We start from the raw sequence: 24,318 nt of genomic DNA, 5'->3' as shown, positions 1-24,318 counted from the left end.
CCAGGGCTTTATGTTGAAGTGATACATGTTTGAATTATATCTTTAGAAGTTAAAGGAGTATACTCTACATTCTATTATTACCCCAAATCATTTCATGGATTAGATTAATATTCTGCCAAACTGGATAGTATTAGAAACTTTTGCTTTTTTTTTTTTACTTTTGTCTATTTTTAAAAACCAAATAATTCACCTTTGATAAATATAAAATACTATTACTCAAAAAAGTAAGTTCAATACATTATAGTTTTCATTGAGTAAGAAACATTTGACTATGAAAAGTTATACAAACAAAGTGTCTCTTTCCACTTTCATGATCACTACCATCCATTTCATCTCTGATTCTCCATTAGGAAAACTTAGGAAATTACCAGCACTTTCGCTGTCAATAGTAAGGTTACATTCCAGTTATTTTCTAAAAATTCTGTGCATACATGATAGATTCTTATCATTCCAGGAAGAAGCTCTACTTCTGATGTACTAGACATACACAAGTCTCCGTTCTCTCATCAGACCTTTCTTAACAAAGGGCTTAGTAAATCTATGGGATTTCTGTCCATCAGAGACACACAAGATGAGGAAGATTATTTCAAGGACATTTCATCAGATAATAATTCTGGACACGAAGATTCTGAAAATGCCTGCTCCCCTTACCAGTTCAAAACTAGTGGCCCAGAAAAAAAAACTTTCCCTGGTATTGATGTGCCTCCCAAGAAGAAGATTTGGGCTTCATCCATGGACTTGCTTTGCACAGCTGACAGAGACTTCTCTGGGGAAACTGGTAGATTCCAGCAATATCTCCCTGAGGCAGTAACAGTGCGGACTTCAACTACTCCTAGAAAAAAGGAAGCAAGATACTCAGATGGAAGCATAGCCTTGGATATCTTTGGCCCTCAGAAAGTGGATCCAGCATTTCACATGCGAGATTTGCCCACTTCCTCAGCAATATCAAGTGCTTTGGACCGAATTCGAGAAAGACAAAAGAAACTTCAGGTTCTGAGAGAAGCCATGAATGTAGAAGGTTAGTAAATTTGAATGGGCTTGAGAGAGGATTGAATTGAAATATTTAAAATTGTGTTTTGAAATAAAGATGGGTTATTAAACCATTACACAAGTTTATATCCACTGCCAAAGCTTTATACCCAGGTTAGTCTCTTTGTCAGTTTCTGTCCTTTCCACCAAAACCCTAATCAAACTACACTGTTCCCACACAATCATCTGTAGTAAGCATCCCAGTCCAGGCACTTTTATAGCCCTTCAATATTTTGGGTAGCATGTTTTTAGACTGTAAACTTCTCAAGGCAGGAGCCATGTTTTCTACTTCTTTTTAATCCTCCCCAGCACCGTGTATCTTGCACTCTCAAAAGACGCTTCCCTAAAGGTCTGGTTCATGGAAATAAGAGGCAGTTAATAAAAATCAGCAATCCTAGGGAGGCAGAGTAGCCTGGTGATAGTGCATTGGTTCCCAAACCACCAATCCCCCCAAAAAAACTTAGGGACATTCAACTCCTGGAGATCATAATTTATTTAGTTTGGAATGAAGTTTTAAATCTGTATTTTAAAAGTCATGGTATTTAGATTTATAGATACAGAGTCAGACAGCCTAGGTTTGAATTATTTACTGCATCAGTAGCTACGTGATCCTTCCTTCAGCAACTGGGCTTAATCCTTCCAAGTGTAAGTTACTCCATCTGTAAAATGGGCTTAACAAAAGTAGATTAGGTAATGAATGTAAAGTGATTAACAAATCAAATTATTACAATATTAATATGAGGTGCATTAAAAAACAACTTTATCAATGATAAATTCTTATTTGCAGGGCAAAGTTCTGGTTCAAAAATACCTGATTGGCACACAAACCTCTAAAATTACGTGTTAGACATGGAGAGAGGCAATTTTTAACATAAATAAATGGAAGAGAAAACAAAATTAGAATTATCCATCTAATCTCTACATTTTTGAAGATTAAAGTTTTGTTATCTCCCCTTATCTTGTAGACAAACTTTGGGACATAGCTGAAAGAGAAATTTAAGGTGTTTCTAGTTCAACAAGAGTAGTGGCATAATCAAGGGTCATAATTCATTTTTAAGGCCATTGTTCCAGTGGAATATTTTTGATCACATAGATCAAAAATACCTTTAAAGTGCTCTGCTAAAGGTTTGTTCTTTTACTTAGGCGTAAGCATAGCTCTGGACTGAATATACTCTACACATTATGCTTTACTTCTAGTAAAAGAAGCTTTGCTTCTTTTTTTCAATTCAGGAATTGCAAATTAGGGATGAATTTAAAATTATAAAGGAAATTATTGAACACTTAATTGATATTATGGGTATGTATATATGTGCATTTAAAGAAAACATTAACCAGCTTTATGAGATGATTGTATATAATCTTGATCTGAAAACTTTTAAGGACAGAAAATACCTTAGAAATTTGCTATATGCGTGATTTCACTGTTTAACTCAGATCAGTAAGCTTTTACAGTTGTGGCAGAAAGGCATTTTCTGTAGCTTAAAGTCTTCTCTTTCAGAAGTTGTACTTCATGATTATTTAATGTTGCACAACAACTAGCATATGAATAATAACTTAGCCTGACCTTCTTATGAACATGAGAGACGTTTATGTGAAGAATTCTTGCCCAATGTGGAAAAAAACCCCAAACCCTTAATTATTCAAATAGATAAAACTGTGATAGTCTTGGAGTATAAATAGTGAAGCTACCTACTGATGTAGATGACTATTTCTAACATTCAAGAAATTGAGTAATATACTTTCTTAACATGTGAATATTAAAAATTAAACCATGTTCTTATGTTCACGTGTGAGTTTTAAAAGATATACTTGATATTTGATAAATTAATAGTAGTATGAACTAGTGAAGTCTGAGAAAAGTGTTTTTTTACACTTGAACCTTGCTTTGAGAGTTAAACAGTAAAGAAATCAAACACTAATGGAAATATATATTTAATGCATTAAGTTATGCTACACTAGTTTGATATATTTTGTTTGAATAGGTGATTTTTTTTTGATTACCCATAAAGTGAGTATTAAGCCGAACTACATCCTAGTTTGCACAGGGAATGTGTGCAGGCACCTGTGTTAAAGAAACTCAAATAGACCAACTTGTTTACAACTTGTTTCCAAATATGCATATATATCTGCAAAGATGGTATATAATATTATTGACCCTTATTTATTAAAAATGGTAACTTGTTACAAAACCTAACTTCCAAATTTAGAAATGTTATATTAATTACAAGAGATACAAGAAAAGAAAAGGAAAAGATTTCTTCTTAAAAATAAAATATGCTTTGAATTGTTTGATACCATTTTCATCCTGAAATCTTTCTTTGCTATTGAAGTTTTCGAAAGCATTTGTTCTCACAAAGAACCTACCCATTTTTCCCCAGAGTGTATTTTTTTTAATTTTTTTTCCCCCAGAGTGTATTTTATAACCAAGTTAAACAAACACTTCGAAAATGTTGGTTTATCATGGAAATGCTTACACCATCTTAAATAAACTCCATTATCATATAGTAACTTACAAGTAGTAATAAATTATATTTGCTTTAGACTAAAGGTATTCTTCAGAAAGAATGTTTGATGTTTGGAATTCAAAAGCAGTAATTCTTAGTTATTTAGTTGAGTAATTTGCTGGTTTTATGCTGTGCATTTTCTAAAAGTGAGATAATTTATGTTAGCTGCTCAAACAAAAGTGCAGATTGCTAATATAAAAATTTTAGCTAGTATACGAAAAAGAAAAGAGAGTAGAAAACAATACAAATCCCATTTATCTCATTTAGTTCTCATGAAAAGTAGGCTCCACAGATCCCTTTTTTTTTTTTAAGATTTATTTATTTATTTGAGAGAGCGAGAATGAGAGAGAGCGAGAATGAGAGAGAGCGAGTACATGAGAGGGGGGAGGGTTAGAGGGAGAAGCAGGCTCCTTGCTGAGCAGGGAGCCCGATGCGGGACTCGATCCAGGAACTCCAGGATCATGACCTGAGCCGAAGGCAGTCGCTTAACCAACTGAGCCACCCAGGCGCCCCCACAGATCCCTTTTATGTGTGAGAAATCAAGCAGAACAGTGGATGTTGCTTATGTACACATTTCTTTTTAAATATTCTTGTTTTAAGCCATTTAAAAATATTAATAGTGCTCTGTACAATTTTTGTGATCTTTAAATCTGTCAGTTGCTACTGGCTATGAGTAATTACAGAATTAGAAGAGGTCTTGGAGTACATATTCCTGAGCTCATGAAGATTTAATAACTTACCCAAGACCACGTAACTAGTTAATGATAGAATTTCCATCATTATGGGAGACTGTGGATTTCCATCTAGATTTCAAAGCTCCAGTCTGAGAATTTCCAATTCTGTGTTACTTCCTGATTTTTTTAAAAAGATGTGTTCCAGTGTTCATTGGGTTAATACAGCAATTGGAAGAGAACTAACTGCCAAATTTGGGTTTGTCCTTTTAAGCAGGTAAGGAGGCTCATTGAACTAATAGGAAAGACATTTGTCTCGGGCACCTGGGTGGCTCAGTCAGTTAAGCATCTGACTCTTGATTTGGGCTCAGGTCATGATCTCGGGGTTGTGGGATGGAGCCCCACGTCCAGCTCCACGCTCTGCGCAGAGTCTGCTTCTCCCTTTCCCTCTGCTCCTCCCCCTGTTCTCTCTCTCTCTCCTTTCCTCTCTCAAATAGATAAAATTTAAAAAAAAAAAAAGAAAAGGAAGACAGCTGTCTGCTTTAACCTCAGATGTATAGCCCTTTCCTTAGTCCATCCTCTTGAAAGGAGCCTTTACATAAATCACCTCTATAGCATTTCCTTAGCTGCTAACATCAACCAGCCAGCTAACACAGGGGAGAGCAGAGTTTGGTACTAGAAGGAATCTGGATACTATTTAAACCAAACATCTCACTTTCAAAAGCCCAGAGTAGGCTAGTTTGCCAAAGGAGATACATAATTCATAATTTATAACAGAGCTGTATTTAGAATCCAGATCTCTTGAAACCCAGAATAAGATTTTTTCCACTTTGCCATTCTGATTTCAAGCAGAAACGAGATACATTTCAGATACATTATTTGGAAAATTCTTTACTGACTGGAAGGTTGGGCATTCAACTCTAACCACTTAACAAACCCCTTAAGTCTCTTCCTAATAAAATTATATAATTTTTAATACAGTAAAACAAGATAGTATAATTTTTAAAAAAGGCTCAAATTAGGCACTTTTGGTTCTTTCTGCAGCAAACCACACTGGATAGGGGTTAAGATGGAGCTCTATGGTGTTGCGTGCTCTATTGTGGTAGATAGTGTCTTAATGGGGCTTTCCTACAGTAGGATCTTGTAAGATGGTTATCCTATAGCCAGTGAAATAAGAATGTAAACTATCAAAATGCAGTGGTTAGCATTGAGTGCTCTGATTTCCTTGAGAACAAAATAAGAAAGGAAGAGAAAAGACCCTGAGAAAGAAACTACAGTTGAAGTTTAAAAATTATAAATATGATTATTTCTATAATTATTAAGTTAATACTTAATCTTTCAGATAGTTTTCTACATTTATTTATCTATTTATTTTTTTTTTTAAGATTTTATTTATTTATTTGAGAGAGAGAATGAGATAGAGCGTGAGAGGGGGGAGGGTCAGAGAGAGAAGCATACTCCCTGCCGAGCAGGGAGCCCGATGCAGGACTCGATCCTGGGACTCCAGGATCATGACCTGAGCCGAAGGCAGTCTCTTAACCAACTGAGCCACCCAGGCGCCCAGTTTTCTACATTTAAAAAGCAGTAAGGAAGGGGCAGGAAGAAACATAACAGGTTTATCTTGTGGAAACTACTTGTAAAATTGATGCGACTCTCTTTGTTGCTTTATTTTTTCATTTCACGGTTTTCACCTCAGCAGAGGACTGTCCCAGTCTACTTTTTCCCTTTTTTCCTTGTTCCTAGTATCTTTTTTGCACCTCTCTACTCCATCTCAAAATCGGACATATCATCTGTTTTATAATAGCAGTATCTGTCACCGTCTCTCTTGTATGTAATTACCCCACACTCCCTGTCTTTCATTGCCGTGTGGGTTGGTAGCACATTCCCAATTATGAGAGATTGACTTGGAACCAGTAATGTGAGTATGGTATGAACAGCACTCCACACCCTGGGCAGAGACCATGAATAGCATTTTGCTTCCAACAGTCAAAACTCCTCTGCATTCTGTATAAATACTAGAAGGGAATATGAAGAACAGATAAAATTAAATTCTTCAAAAGTGACTATGATTAAATATTACTATTTAAGGAGTTTTAAGTCAACCTACTTTACTTCAGCCTTAAATACTGTTTAACGAAAACAGTGTTGTGACCTCTGGTCTAGCTTAGTTTTGCTGTTCCGTGACCGCCTTGTGAATGCAGCTTAAACTCTGTGTTGTGCAACTAGAATATGTAAACACTGCAGTATGTGAGCCTGCGCTTATCACTGAGGCACCTCATTTTCATGAGAAGATTGAATTTGAAAGCGCACACGTTTTTATAGTTGCTTTTCAGAAAAACAAGAGGATGGGTTTATAAATATTACAGATCAATATGTAGGATACTTTTAGTGACATGTTACGGAGAGAGAAATTTTTCTTCAAAACTTATCTCTCTTTTAAAATCCAAAATTGGGGCACCTGGATGGCTCAGTCAGTTAAGCATCCGACTCTTGATTTCGGCTCACGTCATGATCTCAGGGTCCTGAGATCAAGCCCCACAGTCGCTCTGTGCTGGGCATAGAGCCTGCTTAAGATTCTTTCTCTCCCTCTCCCTCTGCACACTGCCCCCCACTCTTATGTCCTCTCCATTTCTCTCTCCCTCTCTCTCAAATAAATAAATCTTAAAAAAAAAAAAAGCTTTCAGGCATAGCCAGGTTCAGGAAGCTTTGTCTCACCTCCCCAGTTTATGATGATGTCCTATTTTTCATTGAAATTATTGTTTTGAGGAGCTTGTTTCTCCTATAAAAATCAGAATTTTGGCATGGTCTAGGGGCGCCTGGGTGGCTCAGTTAAGCATATGCCTTCAGCTCAGGTCATGATCCCAGGGTGCTGGAGTTGCCCGAGTTTGGCTCCCAGCTCAGTGGGGAGTCGGCTTCCCCCTTTCCCCCTGCCACCCCCCTCCCCTACTCTCTTTCTCTCTGTCAAATAAATAAATAAAATCGTTAAGAAAAAAAAAGAAGAAATTTTGCATGGTCTAATTCATAGCTGTGTCCTTAGTATCTACCACTATACCCTACCTGATAATAAGTATTAATGTAAACTGAGTATTGCAATGTAGCTATTAATATTAAATATTTGGTAAGTGCTATTTCAGATACATGATACAATATTCTCTGATGAATTCTGCATCGTGAGGAGAAATCCTACCTCCTTCTCCTGTGTTTTGTCCAACTCCAAGAGAAGTCATAACCTGACAACCAACAGCAGATGCAGTCAATTTCCTTTAAAGTTCTGGACTGTTTGGGAAAGCTTTAGAAGGGGTAGAGAAGTCCTAACAACATGGGATCCAGGAGGATTCTAGAAGAGTGCCATAGCCAGCCCAAATGCAAGACACAGCCTAGATTGGTGGCTGCTCCATTACACAAGACTGTTAATAGATTGAGGGGACTAGAGACTTCATTCTTTTTGCTGTTCCTACTCTGCACAAATTTTACATCTATAAAGTAATTTACAGTTCACAGAGCATTTCTCCATATATCTTTCCTTAGTTATGTATCTTTATACTTGCGTTGAGTTCTGTTCCTCCTGATTAAAAATTTTATTGATCATGTCTAGCTCTCAAGGGATTTTAGAGTATGTTCTGTTCATGTAGCAGGTAGCATGGTATAACATAGAATACAGTAGACTCTACTGAACATAAAAAAGGAATAATCTTTAATCCCTAAAAATTAATCCCCTGATAAGAAAACACAGAGAAAAACACAATACATGAAAACATAATATTATTTTTGTTTCTTTGGTGTATTCAAAAATTGAAGTATTTCACTAGAGCCGTAACCTTAAAAATGCAGAGTTTAAAATTTTTTTTTAATTGTTTAGTTCCTGATGCTGCAGTTGTCTGAGTCTCACTTTCTGCTGTCACTTGTCGGAGCTTAAATATGTGTCACTTGTAAATGATGTTTTTAGTTTTTAGATTACAGTTTGTGCTTGCTTAGTTTCGTTTTAATGGGAAGGTTGTAGATTTGAATGTTTCATCTGAAATAGCTTTACGTAAGTTCAGAATAACATGTAAATCTTCATAATATCCTAAATATTAAAAGCATAGTGTTCATGATCACATACTACAGCTTTGTATGTTTAAAGTGTTAAGTGTGAACAAAAAATTTTAAAGTGTTAAGTGTGTTAAGTGGTGGTAGAAATTGTGACTGTCAAGAACTTATGTCTAAATGCTCTAGCCTGCTTCTTATTGTTACTATATAAGTAGAGTCGATAGGATATTGGGTTGGAGTGATTTTTATTTAAAGGACCAGATTAAGGTTAAAGAATAACAAAACATCTGTCAGATTTTTATATCTTGTACTCTGACCAAAAATAGTATACTCTTAATTATGGTAATATAATTAGAAATGAAAAGATGTCTCCAATTGTCAGAGTATGTATGATTACAGAATCTCTATAACTAGACTCCAAATGTTAATTCTTTAAGCCATCCTTCTGTAGATCCTATTCTTCTCATTCTCTCACTGCTATTCTACAAAATGTTTTTTAGAGAGAATATATTCCTATGTGTTTTCTGTGTTCATATACATATATTCACATATACCCAATTTGGTGCTGCTTTTTCTGGTGACATGTATCAAGGCTGATTTTACTCTCTCATTTATTCTTTTCATTCATTATTTCTACACTAAGATTCTTTCCTACAATTTCATTTTCCACATCTAAAAACTAAGTACTCGTAGGAAATCAAAGAGAAGGAAATTGTTTAGTGAAATGAGGAATAATCATGGCCCCTAAATGGACCCTAGTACACTCATTTGTACAAGGTAGGCTTCATTTAAATATTTACTAACTGAGAAATTTGCAACTCAATAAATTAGATATTGAATCTAATTTTATCCCACAAAAGCCAAATACAGTTCTGCAATTATAATGGTGAAAGCTTAAAATTTTGCTCTTAGAGTTTTAACATTGCAATGAAAATGGCCATATATGCATTTTATAAAGTGCATATCTGAATATTCTTAATAGGTCCATTTCACATGATTCAAGAATTTTGGTTTTTATAAAACTTTGTAGTATACTATAAATACTTAGGAGCATTTCTTTGTTTAAAAAAATAGTCTGACACTTTTTTTATTTTTAAAGATTTTATTTATTTATTTGACAGAGAGATACATAGCGAGATAGGGAACACAAGCAGGGGGAGCGGGAGAGGGAGAAGCAGGCTTCCGGGGGAGCGGGAGAGGGAGAAGCAGGCTTCCCGCGGAGCAGGAAGCCTGATGCAGGGCTCGATCCCAGGACCCTGGGACCATGACCTGAGCCGAAGGCAGATGCTTAATGACTGAGCCACCCAGGCGCCCCAGTCTGACACTTGTTAATTAAAATAACAATCACTAGGTTTTATTGATCTGGAAGATGGGCATGTGAGGACATACTGTGCTCTCTGTTTTTGTCTCTGTGTAGAAGGTTTCATAATAAAAATGTTTTTTTCCTCTCTTTTTTAATCACTCAGTTAATACCACATTCCTGGGATCTGGGCCAAATGTAAGGTGCTTATAGTATACATTTAAATATATATAGAAAACATATCTGTGGTATCTGGATCCTTCAAAAAAAAAAAAGTTGTCTATAATGTTAGGACCCCTCATGGATAATTAGGGACTACCCTTCTTCTGGCAGACCAGAAGAGTGGACGAAATCTGTTCTGGCACTAGTTAGTGTCTACTGGATGCCTTTAAGTAGGTCATGTCAGAAAGCCAAGCAATGTTCCCATCAGATCACTTGATCTGTAAGCCTGCAAAATACGGCTCTCCATATACACTAATGCAAGATACATTCTTGGTGAAGGACATGTTTGTAGTAATTTTATGTTGGTAATGAATTTTATAATAATTCCTGAAATCGTTAAATTTATTACTTAATTCAGAAATGGAAAGCCCATATTACAAAGGCTAGCTTTTCTTGTAAGCATGACTGAGTAGTAAATAATGCCTGGGAACTTTAATCTGGCCATGCCACTACATGAAAGGAACATGGCTAACAGCATTTTAAAAGATACATTTCAGAATACAAGAAGCTTACAAAAGAGATTCCCACAGTTTAGTTAACATAGACTCCCTACGCCTACCCCGGTCTTCGAAGTCTTCCTATCCCCTAGTAGTGCTGCAGGGCTAGTCATCCAGTCCATGTTTCTGGAGTGCCAGTGCCCCATGACTCTAAAGCAATAAGGCATCATAAGTCAGTGCCCTCCCTCCCCGCAGGTGTGGTACTAAGAACATTTATAGACCAACAGTTCATTAAGGGAAAATGATATATTGTTATGCCTTTAAGAGGGGATAATCAATATTATATTAATTGTCTCATAGAAGGAACCCAAGAGTTGAAAAAAGGAAAGGGAACATGGACTCATGAAATAATACAAGAACAATTATGAAGCACCACCAAAGAATGGAAATTCAACTTGAAATTTATTTACTATCTTACAGCCACTGGCAGAAATAGTTATGAAACAGTAAATTCATGGGACACATGGGTCATTCAGTTGGTTAAGCATCTGCCTTTGGCTCAAGAGTCTTGGGATCGAGTTCTGTATCGGGCTCCTTGCTCAGAGAGGAACCTGTTTCTCCCTCTGCCTGCCACTCCCCGCTGCTTGTGCATTCTCTCTCTCTCTCTCTGACAAATAAATAAATAAATAATCTTAAAAAAAAAAAAAGAAGAAGAAACAGTAAATTCATTCAATGTGGGGTGTGAAATTGTTATTGCATGGCATAACATCCAAGTGACTGAGTTCTCTACTCTGTCTACTAAATAGTCTTATTGCAACTCTGTACTTTTCTTTGTATGGTAAAAACCATATTGCCTCTGTACATTTGAGTCCTCTCCTTGCCCTTGTTGGTTTTATTTCGTGTCCTGTACATTGCAATGCCAGGTTTGTAATTTGTTCAAGTTAACTTTGGGGAAATCCCTCAAAAATTTAACGTGGCGGTTCCATGACAATTAAACAAAAAGTTTTTCAGTGCCCTTGGAAAATAGCAGTTCTTCTTAAGTAACCATTTAATTGTTCATTAAATTTAAATAGAACTAGACAAAACCATTGTTTGATATCTTCTAAAATCTTTTCAAATCACATTTATTTTAAACCAGAAGAATTTTTTTTTTTTAATTATCTTATTTACCATGAGACTTGCTTGTGGTGGAATGGAATCGTTTTTTTAAGTACTAGTGAATATTTGGATTTTCAATCCCAAAACTCTTTCCATTAATTATGGTATTATTTCATACTCATGTTCAACGTGTACAAAGGTGAACAAAGTAGAGGTCTTCTGTATCATGCCTACTTCTCCAGGTAAACATTGCCACAAGAACAATGTGCAACTTCCTCTCCATCAAGTGGCCATTTTTCCTTCTTTGTCTCAGCATGACCTTCCCATTCTTCCAGCTCATCATGTTCATCTTGGTTCTACAAGCCTGGTTCCTGTGTTGCCATTTGACTCTCTCATTCGTTTATTCATCCCTTTTTCTTTTAACAATCTCCACTGAACACCTTGCAGCACAAGGAATAATTCATTTTGTAAAGTTCCTGTTCTCCAGTTTGCAAACGGTAGAAAAGAATCCCTCACATATATCCATTGTGTGCCATCATACATCCCATGTCTCCCCCCACTTCAGTTCTAGTGTTTCCCGTGGTTTTGTTTCTCTAGTGCCAAGAAAAAGCCACCAAACCATTCTGACTGGTTCCAATAAAATGCATACATTCTAGCCTAATCTAAGCTCTCGTGGATATATAAAAGCTTTCATGTGGTTTTTACTGACTTATCACATTCTTCTTAGCAGAATTTCTGTACTCTTCTCAAGCTCCTGGCCCCTGGCTCTCAGGAAGTGAAGCACTTTTTATTACCAGGAGTAAGGCAACTTCTGATAAGAGTATCCTGGGATTCCTTCTGTATCTTCACTCTTTCCCTTGTTCATCATTTCTTAAGAAGAAAAAGTTCTTCCTCCTTGCTGAAATTACTATGCATGTATGTTGGGGTTTTTTTTTCCCATCTCCTGTTTCCTTCAGCACATTTTTTCATCCGTTTTCCCCACCATCATTTGCAACATCAGTCTCTCTCATTCTGCAGGCTTATTATCCACTAACATCATGCTCAGACATTCCACCCTGCCGCAAGGATTCAGATAACTCATTCAATCTTTTTTTTTTTTTTACACTAAAAAGTTTGTCGTTTTGTATGTTTTGGGGAGTGGGTGGAGAGAGGTCTGTAGTTTTCATCAAATTCTAACAAATGAATCTATGACTCCACAATATTAAGAGCCCCTGCTATAAATGTAGTCGGAGACCAGGTTATTAAAGGCTTTGAATACCAAGCTAAGGAGGTTTTAAATTTTATCCTGAAGACTTTATGCTCAGATTTTCATTTCTGGAAAGTTCCTAATGTGTCACACAGCTGGCAAGTAGTGAGCTGAGATTCAAGCCCAGATAATCTGGTGTCAGAGTCCAGGTTCTTAACCAGTATGTCAAACTGCCTCAAAATTGGAATCACGTTGTTTGAATATCGTCCAGCAATTGGTAAATTTAAAGCAATATATAAAATGTTCTAGTCTCATAAGAGTAAATGTAGTATTTGATTTGTGTGGAACAGTTAATGCATTTGCTTTCTAATGTTTTTGTTTAATCCTTTTAGAACCAATTCGAAGATATAAAACTTACCACAGTGATATCTTTAGTACCTCCAGTGAAAGTCCATCTATCATTTCCTCTGAATCAGATTTCCGACTAGGTGAGAGGCATCTGGATAACCAAAATGTCTTTAAGAAACCATGAATGTCCTTCTTTTTCAGTAGTGTTAAGATATAAGGTGTCAAAAGAATAATTCTATATAAAATTTAAAAATTATAAAAAGCTGCTGGTTACTCATTTTAAGAGTATTATAGGAGCTTAATAGTTTCATCAAAGAATAATGTAGTCATTTTCATAATAGGAATTAATTCATTGTCTTTAAAAATAATATGACTTATCCCTGAAGAGTTTAATGACAATATGTCATTAATTTGATGGTATAAATGTGATTTATAAAAATTACCTTAGTGTATCTGCTAAATGTTTGAGTTTTAAATAAGGCTACTTCATATTTTTATCACCTGTGCTGTTATTTCTTTTTTCATTCTTTAATTAGTACGAAAAAGTGAAGCTTCCAAGAGGTTTGAATCTAACAATGGTCTCCCAGGGGTAGGTGAAAACCCAAGTCAAGGCCAGTCACAGAGACCAAGGTATGTGATATGAAAAAATAGTAATAATATATTGCCAGTGACAGGTGTTTTGTTTTTCTTTATTAGAATCAAGGAGAAGTTTTCAAAATTATCCTCTTTTCTCTCTTTTCTCCATTTTCCTTTTTTTCTTTACCTCTTCTTTAAATTCTTGGAAATTCATTTAATTATGTGAAAGACATTGTAGTAGTTTGAGTTTGAGTTATTGGAATCTTTTAAAATTAGAACTGGCGGGGCGCCCTGGGCAGCTCAGTCGTTGAGCGTCTGCCTTTGGCTCAGGTCATGATCCCAGGGTCCTGGGATCAAGCCCCACGTCGGGCTCCCTGCTCCGCGGGAAGCCTGCTTCTCCCTCTCCTGCTCCCCCTGCTTATGTTCCCTCTCTAGCTGTCTCTCTCTGTGTCAAATAAATAAAATCTTTGGGGCGCCTGGGTGGCTCAGTCGTTAGGCGTCTGCCTTCAGCTCAGGTCATGGTCCCAGGGTCCTGGGATCGAGCCCCACATCGGGCTCCCTGCTCGGCGGGAAGCCTGCTTCTCCCTCTTGGTCTCCCCGTGATTGTGTTCCCTCTCTCACTGTGTCTCTCTCTGTGTGTCAAATAAATAAATAAGATCTTTAAAAAATAAATAAATAAATAAAATTAGAATTGGCTCTGATTATTTATAGTTTGTGCTTGAAATTAAAATTGTCAATATGTATATAAAATAACGTAATAACAGGAAGTTCTGAGGGGATGGCATCAAACATCTGTGAGAAGATAATAAGCCTTAATTTCTAAGACAGTAATTTCTCTTGAAAAGTTGAACAGGCTCAACAAGCAGGTTTTCAGGGAGTATTTTTTTTGAATGGATAATGAGTAGGTTACTACTAAGTAACCTATTATGTAAAAAGTTAATTATTCACTACATATTTACTGGCTTAAAAGAGATAATCTTTTTTTTTTTAAAGTCCAATTTGGGCTATTTCAAGTTCATTTTCATACTGAAAGATTCAGCTTTCTTGTAAGGTGTTAGGTATTATTCTTGTGCTGTGCTTAGGATGGTGGTATTATAGCTATATATTGATTTACTTTGTTTAAACTGAAAAGTGTCAAGCCAATACTGAATATTTTGATGTGTATCCTTTTCCTATGTGCACAAGTCCCTTACATGAATAAAAGCATGTTGTTAATGTTAAACATTTATTTGAAATTTGTAATGTGTTATTACAGAACTAGAGGTTGCTTCAGAATTTACTCCCAAACTATGGAAATCCTTTTAAATTTGATATCTTAATTTGTTTAATTCAAGTGTCACCATATACAAAAGAATCATTTGGAGATTAACAAAAACTTGCCCCTTAGCTAATTAATTCTGGCAGACACTGTTTCACACCTGTAAACTATTAATAGACCAGGTAACAGTAGCCATGTGATTGAAACAGACAATTTATCTAGGTTTTAGACTCCAAGTAATTAAATACATTGCACTAAAGTTATTCCTTTTAATATTGCAGTTTTTATTAAATTTATGTCTTTTTCTCTCCTCATGCCTTTTACAATAGTCCATGAACATCAAAAACTAATGATGTAATGTATGGTGATTAACATAACAATAAAAATTAAAAATAAAATAAAATAGTCCATGATACTTTATTTCCTCCGAGGAAAGCTCTAATAAGTATTCATTTACCTAAAGCAGTGTTTTATTTGCATAGTAGGATTTTATATTACTAGGACCCCATTGTGGTGATAACCCTGATTTGGTAATTTTGAACAAAGAGGTAAGAGACAAAGATAGGTTTATGTTTGATGTTATACAGTTTTCTTAAAGACACAAAAGCATTTTGTGATGAACAGCAATAAGAAGCAAATATTGAAATGCAGTCAGCACTGTGGTGAATTGCGGGAGTCATTCCTCACTATGTATTTAATTTGGAGAAATTTTATATAAATAGTATGATGCTCTTTAGCTTGATGAAAATATGAGTAAAGACAACTGGAGAATTATTGGGCTTATGTATTAAAAATTGATTTTATCGTTCATTTGTTAGTTGTTTAAGAACATATTCCTCCAAGGGACGTCTGGGTGGCTCAGTTGGTTAAGAACATATTCCTCCAAATAAAATTAAATCATTTTGTGAGTCTTATTTCAATTTTCTTGATAAGTTACCTCAAAATATTATAAGAGAATATTTGTTTCAACTGTTTCCAAGTTTTATTTTTAGGAGACATTAACTTTATTTATTTATTTTTTAAAGATTTTATTTATTTATTTGACAGAGAGAGACACAGCAAGAGAGGGAACACAAGCAGGGGGAGTGGGAGAGGGAGAAGCAGGCCTCCTGCAGAGCAGGGGGCCGGATGCGAGGCTTGATCTCAGGACTCTGGGATCACGACCTGAGCCGAAGGCAGACGCTTAACGACTGCCCCTAGGAGACATTAACTTTAAGGTCACTTTAGTTCATTAAATCGTGTTCTAATGATAAACTGTCTTTTATTTCACACTTCAAGCGGAAAAAAAAACTCAATGTGGCATTCATAGCATCTCCATTAGATAAAGACATACACAAAAAAATATTTCAAGGAAAAGTAGGTTGTTAAATCTGTGTATATGTTATATTTAATGTAAGATGCTAAACTCTACTTCTTTTAGACAAGTCCCATCCCCTTTTTCTGCCCACCGACAAACAGATTAAGTAAAATACTCTAAATTCCTTATTCAATTGCAGAATTTTCTAAATGTGAACAAAGGTTTCTAATAACATCCTTAGCATGCTGGCACACAATTAGGAGGTCCTGTTTTGTTCTTTAGGTCATATATTTGTGAGATCTATAAATAGTGCTGTATTTAGACATGTTGCATGCTTCTTTATAAAAATTTCCATTCCCTTTAGCTAGAATGAAATGGAAAAACAGATCCAGGCAGTGCTGTTGATTTGTATCATAGGGGGTGGGGGGAAATTAACAGGAAATTATGAGTCAGATACAGCAGAATGAGTAATTTTTTGATTCTGAGTTATCAAAAGTGTCTTTCAGTGACCAAAAAGGATATTCAAAGCTGTTTTCCAAAGAACATCTCTAAGTTTTTTCTGTGTTAACTTTTGAAGTACAGTTTATACATAGTACAATTCCCATTGTTTCTGTGCCTATCTGCTTGAGGAGGTAGCCTATTTTTCTGACTTAACTTTGAACAAGAAGGCTAATATATTTAATGAAACCAACAGGTGCAAGTTAAAATGTATAGATTCAGGTTCTTATTTTTATCCTTGACCCCCCCCCCCCCCATTAAGTGAGAGAGCCATAAAATTACATTCTGTCATTTGCTCAAGAAATGATTGCTGTGCACCTACCATGTACTGGGAACTTTTAGATACTGGAGATAGAGTCATGCAAAAAAACAAGAAAAAGTGTCCCTCAAAGGAATTTCTAGGGCTGAGAGATAGCCAGTAAACCGTTAAAAAACAAGTAAGTAAATGCACCATCAGATAATGATGGTGCTTTAAAGAAAAATAAAGCAGGCTAAGGGGATAGAGAGTGCACATAGAGGCGAACAGTGATCAACAAAATGAAAAGTCAACCTACTGATGGGGAGAAGATATATATAAGTGATACTTCTGATAAGGGATCATATCCAAGATATATAAAGAAATTATATATATTATATAATATAATATATATATATATCAACACCAAAAAAGTCAGATGATCCAATTTAAAAATGGGCAGAGGACCAGAACAGACATTTTTCCAAAGAACACATACACATGGCCAGTAGGCACATGAAAAGATGCTCAACATCATTAATCATCAGGGAAATGCAAATCAAAACCACAATGCAGTATCACCTTACACCCGCCAGAATGCCTAAAATCAAGAAGACAAGAAACAAGTGTTGGCGAGGATGTGGAGAAAAAGGAATCCCCATGCACAGTTGGTGGGAATGTAAAGTGGTGCAACCACTGTGGAAAACAGTATGGAGCTTCCTCAAAAAATTAAAAATAGAAATACCATATGATCCAATAATTCCACTAGTGGATATTTACCCAAAGGAAATGAAAACACCAATTTAAAAACATATTTGCACCTCTGTGTTTACTACAACACTATTTACAGTAGCCAAGATATGGAAGCAACCCAAGTGCCCATCAGTAGATGAATGGATAAAGAAGACACACACACACACACACACACACACACACCCTGGAATATTACTCAGCCATAAAAAAGAATGAGATCTTGCCATTTGCAACAACATGGATGGACCCAGAGGGTATTATGCTAAGTGAAAAAAGTCAAAGACAGGGCGCCTGGGTGGCTCAGTTGGTTAAGCGACTGCCTTCGGCTCAGGTCATGATCCTGGAGTCCCGGGATCGGGTCCCGCATCGGGCTCCCTGCTCGGCGAGGAGCCTGCTTCTCCCTCTGACCCTCCCCCCTCTCATGTACTCTCTCTCATTCTCACTCTCTCAAATAAATAAATGAATCTTTAAAAAAAAAAAGTCAAAGACAAATACCATATGATTTCATTTATATGTGGAATCTAAAAAACAAATGAACAAACAAAACAGAAACAGACTTATTAATACAGAGAACAAACTATTGATTGTGAAAGTGGGGAGGGAGTGAAATAACTGAAGGGGATTAAGAGGTACAGTCCTCCAGTTATAAAATAAGTAAGTCACGGAAATAGAAAGTACAGCATTGGGAAGATAGTCAATAATACTGTAATAACTTTGTATGGTGACTACACTTAACATGGTAAGCATTGAGTAATACAGAATTGTCATATCACCATGTTGTTTACCTGAAACTAATATACCATTGTATATCAACTACACTTCAATAATAAAAATTTTAACTGGAAAAGAGTAAAAAAAAAAAAAAGAAAAAAAAAGCAGGCTTAAGGGATAGAGAGTGCAGGGTTGTGATGTCCAGGTTCTTTTATACATAGGTAGGGTGATTAGAGGAGGCCTCTCCCAAGGATTATATTTGGATAGAAAACTATTTTAAGTGATGGGGTGAACTTTGCATATAGCAGGGGACGGGGTTCCTTCCAAACAAAAGGAATGACAAGAGCAAAGGCCTTGAGTTATGGGAGATGTGTTGCATGTCAGAGCAATACAGGAAGGACGGTGTGGGTGCAGCAGGATGAGACAAAGGCAGAGTGGGTAGTAACCAGAATCCAAATCATGTCATACCTCAGAAGCTTACGTGAACAATTTGGATGTATGATGGGAAGCCATTGAGTGGCTTGAAAACATAGGTCTAATTTACATTTAATGGGATTACTCTGTTCTGTTTGAAGAACAGTTTACAAGAGTAAAAGCCCTGTTGGAAGTAATCATAGTGAGATCTAGCCCCACATCCATTTGGATAGATATAGCCCAGGTTAGATTGCTAGTGATAGAGAGGAGTCAGATACAGGTATTTTCAAGGTTGTGCTTTCAGGATTTGCTGCCCAATCAGATAGGGGATTTGTAGGATAGAGGAATCAAGAATGATTCCCAGTTGCGTTGTAAGCAACTGGTGAATGATTGAGAAAAGGTTGGACAAGGGGAAAAAATATCAAGAATCTGATTTGAGACATATTAGCCTAAAGATGCATATTAACATCCAAGTAGAACACTCACCTAGGCAAATAAAATTAGAATTCAGAGGAGAGACTGAATTATAGGCATATATAAAGTAATTAAGGCCATGTAACTAGATAAGATCATGTAGGTATGGAGTATATATGGAGACTAGGAAAATCTGGAGGTCTGAGCACTATTGTAGTCTAAAACTAGGAGATTAGAAATGAAGGAGGTGCCAACAAAAGAGACCAAGAAGGAAAAGCCAGTAAAGTAGAAGGAAAATAAAAAGAGCATGGTTTTCCAGAAGGGAAATGTTTTAAGACTATGGAAGGACTACACCTGGGTAGCTCAGTCATTTAAGCGTCTGGCTCTTGATTTCGGCTCAAGTCATGATCTCAGAGTCATGAGACCGAGCCCCATTTCAGGCGCCATGCTGCATGTGGAGCCTGCTTAGGATTCTCTCTCTCCCTCTCCTTCTGTCCCTCCCCACCTCTGAAACAAAACAAAACAAAAGAGTAGGAAGGACTGAGCAACTATGTCTTTTAAGACATAGTTTAAGAGAAATCTAGGGGCACCTGGATGGCGAAGTCAGTTGAGCATCCAACTCTTGGTTTCGGCTAAGGTTGTGGTCTCGGGATCGTGAGATCTAGCGCCACGTCAAGCTCCATGCTCAGCACGGAGTCTGCTTCAGATTCTCTCTCCCTCTCTCTCTGCGCTCCTGCTTGTGCTTGCTCTTTCTCTCTCTCTCAAATAAATAAATAAATCTTAAAAAGAAAAAAGAAAAAAAAGGGAAATCTCTATCTTATCTCCAGGCCCAGTGGTACAGGACTATAAGAATAAACAGCCCCATCTGAAGAGAACTGCAGCAGAAGCACTTTTCAGAGGATGCTAGAATGTTTAGAGAAGAGGTGGAGCATGTAGATCTATCCAGTGGAAATGGGACAACGTACTATTATCAGTTTAAAAGTAGGATTGAAATGTTACTGCAGTTCCACTAGTGGATATTGTTAGTGCAATTCCACTAGTGGATATGTTCTTCTCAGAAGACAAAATAAAAATTGTTGAAATTCTTGATACCTTACTTAACCTGTTTTTCTTTCTTGATTAGGTTAAAATAATTGTTTTCGTCTCATTTCTATACAGTAGACAATATGAAACACCCCTTGAAGGCAATGTAGTTAATCAAGAGATTATGCTAAAACGGCAAGAAGAAGAAATGATGCAGCTGCAAGCCAGAATGGCCCTTAGACAGTCTCGGCTGAGCCTGTATCCGGGAGACACAATCAAAGCCTCTATGCTTGACATCAGCAGGGATCCCTTAAGAGAAATGGCCCTTGAAACAGCCATGACCCAAAGAAAACTGAGGGTAAGTTAATTCTCAGATTACTGCATTTACACTTGGTCTCACAGGGAAATTTCTCTTTTTTTTAAGTTTTTACTTAAATTCCAGTTAGTTGGGCGCCTGGTTGGCTCAGTCAGTTAAGCATCTGCCTTCAGCTCAGGTCACGATCTTGGGGTCCTGGGATCGAGTTCCGCATAGGGCTGCCTCCTCAGCTGGGAGTCTGCTTCTCCCTCTCCCTCTGCCCCTCCCCACTGCTCGTGCTGTCTCAAATAAATCTCTCGAATAAATAAATAAAATCTTTAAAAAAAAATTCTGGTTAGTTAACATACTCAGAGGAACATGTTACGCAAAATACTTTTAAATTCTGTAGGTGTCCTGAAATTCCCTATAGATGAAATAGAAATCCCATATTAATTCTACTGGTGTTAAATGTTGGTTGATATTCTGTTGGTTGATATTAAAATAAATATTTAGCTGTTTCATTATTTCATTTTTAAAATAACATTAGATGGATTTAGAATAAGATATTCTAAATACACTGTATATATTTAAAGTATATTTATGATCCTTAAAGTCAATTTATTTATTTAGTACTGTAGGGGATTATCTTTTAATATTAAGAAATTTATTATCTCTGAAACCAAGAAGATCAGGAATAGAGTTCAGGATTGATTCAGAAGCTCAAGAATTAACAAGTACGTTCCATCTTTCTGCTCTGCCATTCTCAGAATTTTGATAGTGATTTACTTTGAAATCAGAAGATGATCACATGAGCTTCAAGCATTGTATCTTTGTATTACAATATTGAAAGACAAAAGGAACAAATCTGCATCCTATATCGGGGGGATTTTTTTTAATGTGTTTAGTTAGTTTACTTTTCTTTCAACATATGTCCTATATATTTTTATAAACATAAGCTCAAAATGAACAGTCTTCTCATGTGAAATATCTTGAACATTTTACAACTTCTATAATATTATTGTTAAGGGCTAGAAAGTACTTCATTATGTGAATTTATCATGTACCATGATTTCTTCAATCAGTTTCCAATTATTGGACATTGAAAATATTTTTTTTTCTTTTAAAGTTTTTATTTATTTGAGAGCGAGCACGAGTGGGGGATGGGAGGAGAGAGGGAGAGAAAGAAGCAGACTCCCCACTGAGCAGGGAGCCTGATGCAGGACTCCAATATGGGCTGAATCCCAGGACCCCAAGATCAGGACCTGAGCTGAAGGCAGATGCATAACCAACTGAACCACCCAGGTGCCGCTGGACATTGAAAATATTTCTAATTTGTTGTTGCTATTGCAAGCAATGCTCTGATGAACATCCCTTTAGCTAAATCTTTGCGGGTAGCTTCCTCCAAGTAGAATAGCCAAGTCAAAGGCAAGCACATTTTAAAACATTTGATACATATTGTCAAATTGTCCTTCACAATGTTTGTACAGATTTATGCTTCCTGTGTTCATGCCTGTTTCACCATATTCTTACCTTCTCTGGATATTGTCATTCTTTTTTTATCATCACCAATTTGATAGGTGAGGCAGTATCTTGTTTGTATTGTTCCTATACAAATAATTCTTCAAACATGAAATAAATAGTAGTAAAAGTGATAAAACCTAGGATGAATTTTTTCTTTTTAGTTCTGCACTTGTGTATTACCCCCATTCTGTTTTGGGTTTTTTGTTGCTTGTTTCAAATAATTGTCTTTTTTTTTTTTTTTTAAAGAATTGTCTCAAAAGCATATTTGTATGCCCTAGAGTTGATAGAATTCAAATTTCCCTCATAGTTTTCTAAGGAGAAGAAACAGTACTGGGTGGTGAAAATTGTTTGAACCACAAATTCAAAGACTTGGTTTCTATTGTTAATAATGCTGTTATATGATTTTAGGCAAATTTTTAAACCACTTTGTTCTTTATTGTGCTAATTTTTTAAATGTGGAATTGGGTTGAAATTTATAAGATACTGTCTACTTTTAAAATTGTTAGATTCCCATAAAATATGATTAAGCTGAAAGGAAGAAACTCAATAAGCCTCATCAATTTATCATTATCACCAATATCTTTGTCAAAATTAAGAACTAGGCAAGATATCATACAAAATAGTGTGGGCTTCCAGTAATTAAACGCACGCATAAACTATAACGAGCACGTATATATACACCTTTTTCCTAAATCATAATTTTAGAGAGCTAATGTAGATCATAGCTTATTAGAGATTCATAAATGGTATCCTGTATCTTTACAGTATGCCACTGTTATGCACCATCTCACTAAAAACCTGTGTTTCCTTTTAGGCAGTCAGTTTCTGGCTATTTCAAAAACAAACATCTCTTCATCAAAGACATACTATATCAGTGACTACAGAATGTGAACTGGTGGTCATTAAAGGACCGCGTGTTTTTTCTGAAAAGAGCAGGAAGGGCATGTTTTTAGTGCTGAGAAACAGTGCTAGTATTTGAAGGAACAATTACACCATTTAATTAATGTTCTTTCCCAAAACATAAATATTTGATTTTTTGTAGGTTACTTTTGGTGCAGAGACATTTTAACTTGTTTATACACTGTAGCTTTAGTTGATCTGTATTAGATTCTGTATTCCCTGAGGCAGACCATTTTCTTTTTTTCTGCTCTATTTCTGTTCTCATTTAAAATGTGTCCTACTGGCTGGTTGAGTATTAACAAACCCTTAAAGTTAATGGTTTACTTAAATAGTATCTGTCACATGTTCCACACTTGGTTAATTGGATAGAATTCCCACATCAAGCAACAAAAGAAGAAACCAACAAAAATAAAACCCCAGTAAACTTCCTGAGTGCAAACTCATGCATGCACATTACTGCACATGTGCTCATGTGTGCACACGCGCACACAAACACACCACCTGCCTTTGGCCTCAAGATGAGCCCTTTCATTGTACTTTTTGCCCATTTGCACATTATCTTTCAGTCTGTTCTGAATTCTGCTCCCACCTGGAATCTTAACTTTTTTTAAGTTATTTCCTCAACCAGGTACCACTTTTGGGAGAAACTTCTGGATATGCAAGAGGTACAGGCAAAAAGTAGATTGAGAAGCAGTAAATGAAGTGTGTGGACTCCACTTTCCCCAGCTCCTGAGTCTCCCCTCTCTCCTGAGATAATGTTTTCTTACTGGGGGTAGCAGTGGGGGACAAAGGCTGATATCTGTAATATCCCTAACTGTCAACTATTTAGAAAAAAAAAAGACAGTGAATGTCACAGGGTTCCAGGCACATGATTATGAATGGGTATGTGTATTTTGTAATTACAAAGTAGATGTCCTTTAACTATGATTTATTTTAGGATACATGAAATATCACTCTCTAAAACAAAATGAGATTGTGTTCAATCACTTCACACCTTAGCAGTACTAAACCAAATCCTTATCATGAGCTTGATAACTCTGTATTACTTCAGTAATTAAGGCTACTATGTTTTTTGACAGTCTGAGTTTATCTGAAGGCCAAAAAATGAAAAATTTGTAAAACAGTATGAAGCAAGGCTTTATATTTGACATCACTGGTAAAAAATGAAACTGAGGAAGAACTTCTGTTTACATTTGGTGTAAGGCATATTCCATTCCTGTCCTTCATAAAAGCCACCATACTTCTTTATTAAACATTGCTACATTTGTTTCACCTAGTTCTATTGTGGTGGCTTTACATGTAATTTATTATTATTATTATTATTATTATTATTATTATTATATTTGCCTTTTAAGGAAAGACCTAGCCTAAGAGGTAAAAACTGTTGATTCTACTTATGTAATTCGCAGAATTTCTTTGGCCCTGAGTTTGTGAAGATGACGATTGAGCCATTTATATCTTTGGATTTGCCACGGTCTATCCTTGTAAGTAATAAAACCAACTTGTGTCACTCTTAGAAAATAATTTCAGTAATGACTTTTTTAAAAAAAACAGTTAAAATTCTTATAATGTTTACTTTAATGGATATCATTCATTTTC

The 24,318-nt window shown here is 36.0% G+C and overlaps 1 protein-coding gene across 5 annotated transcripts in view; it reads left to right on the top strand.

Annotated features, from left to right (window-relative positions):
• PTPN13 (protein tyrosine phosphatase non-receptor type 13) overlaps nucleotides 1–24,318 on the top strand; it is a 153,400-nt gene that overhangs the window by 50,415 nt on the left and 78,667 nt on the right. For 4 of the 5 annotated variants that reach the window (XM_044912919.1, XM_044912917.1, XM_044912916.1 and 1 more), the window contains exons 6-10: nucleotides 455–1,018; nucleotides 12,869–12,964; nucleotides 13,361–13,454; nucleotides 20,139–20,361; nucleotides 24,129–24,203. In XM_044912919.1, the coding sequence (XP_044768854.1) occupies nucleotides 455–1,018; nucleotides 12,869–12,964; nucleotides 13,361–13,454; nucleotides 20,139–20,361; nucleotides 24,129–24,203 (1,052 nt within the window). The remainder of the gene's footprint in view (nucleotides 1–454; nucleotides 1,019–12,868; nucleotides 12,965–13,360; nucleotides 13,455–20,138; nucleotides 20,362–24,128; nucleotides 24,204–24,318) is intronic. The other variant, XM_044912918.1, reaches the window with a different exon arrangement.

This window comes from Neomonachus schauinslandi, chromosome 2 (assembly GCF_002201575.2).
Source record: "Neomonachus schauinslandi chromosome 2, ASM220157v2, whole genome shotgun sequence".
Taxonomy (NCBI): Eukaryota; Metazoa; Chordata; class Mammalia; order Carnivora; family Phocidae; genus Neomonachus; species Neomonachus schauinslandi.
Note: the sequence above shows the minus strand (reverse complement) of the source record. Positions and strands in the feature narration are given on the sequence as shown.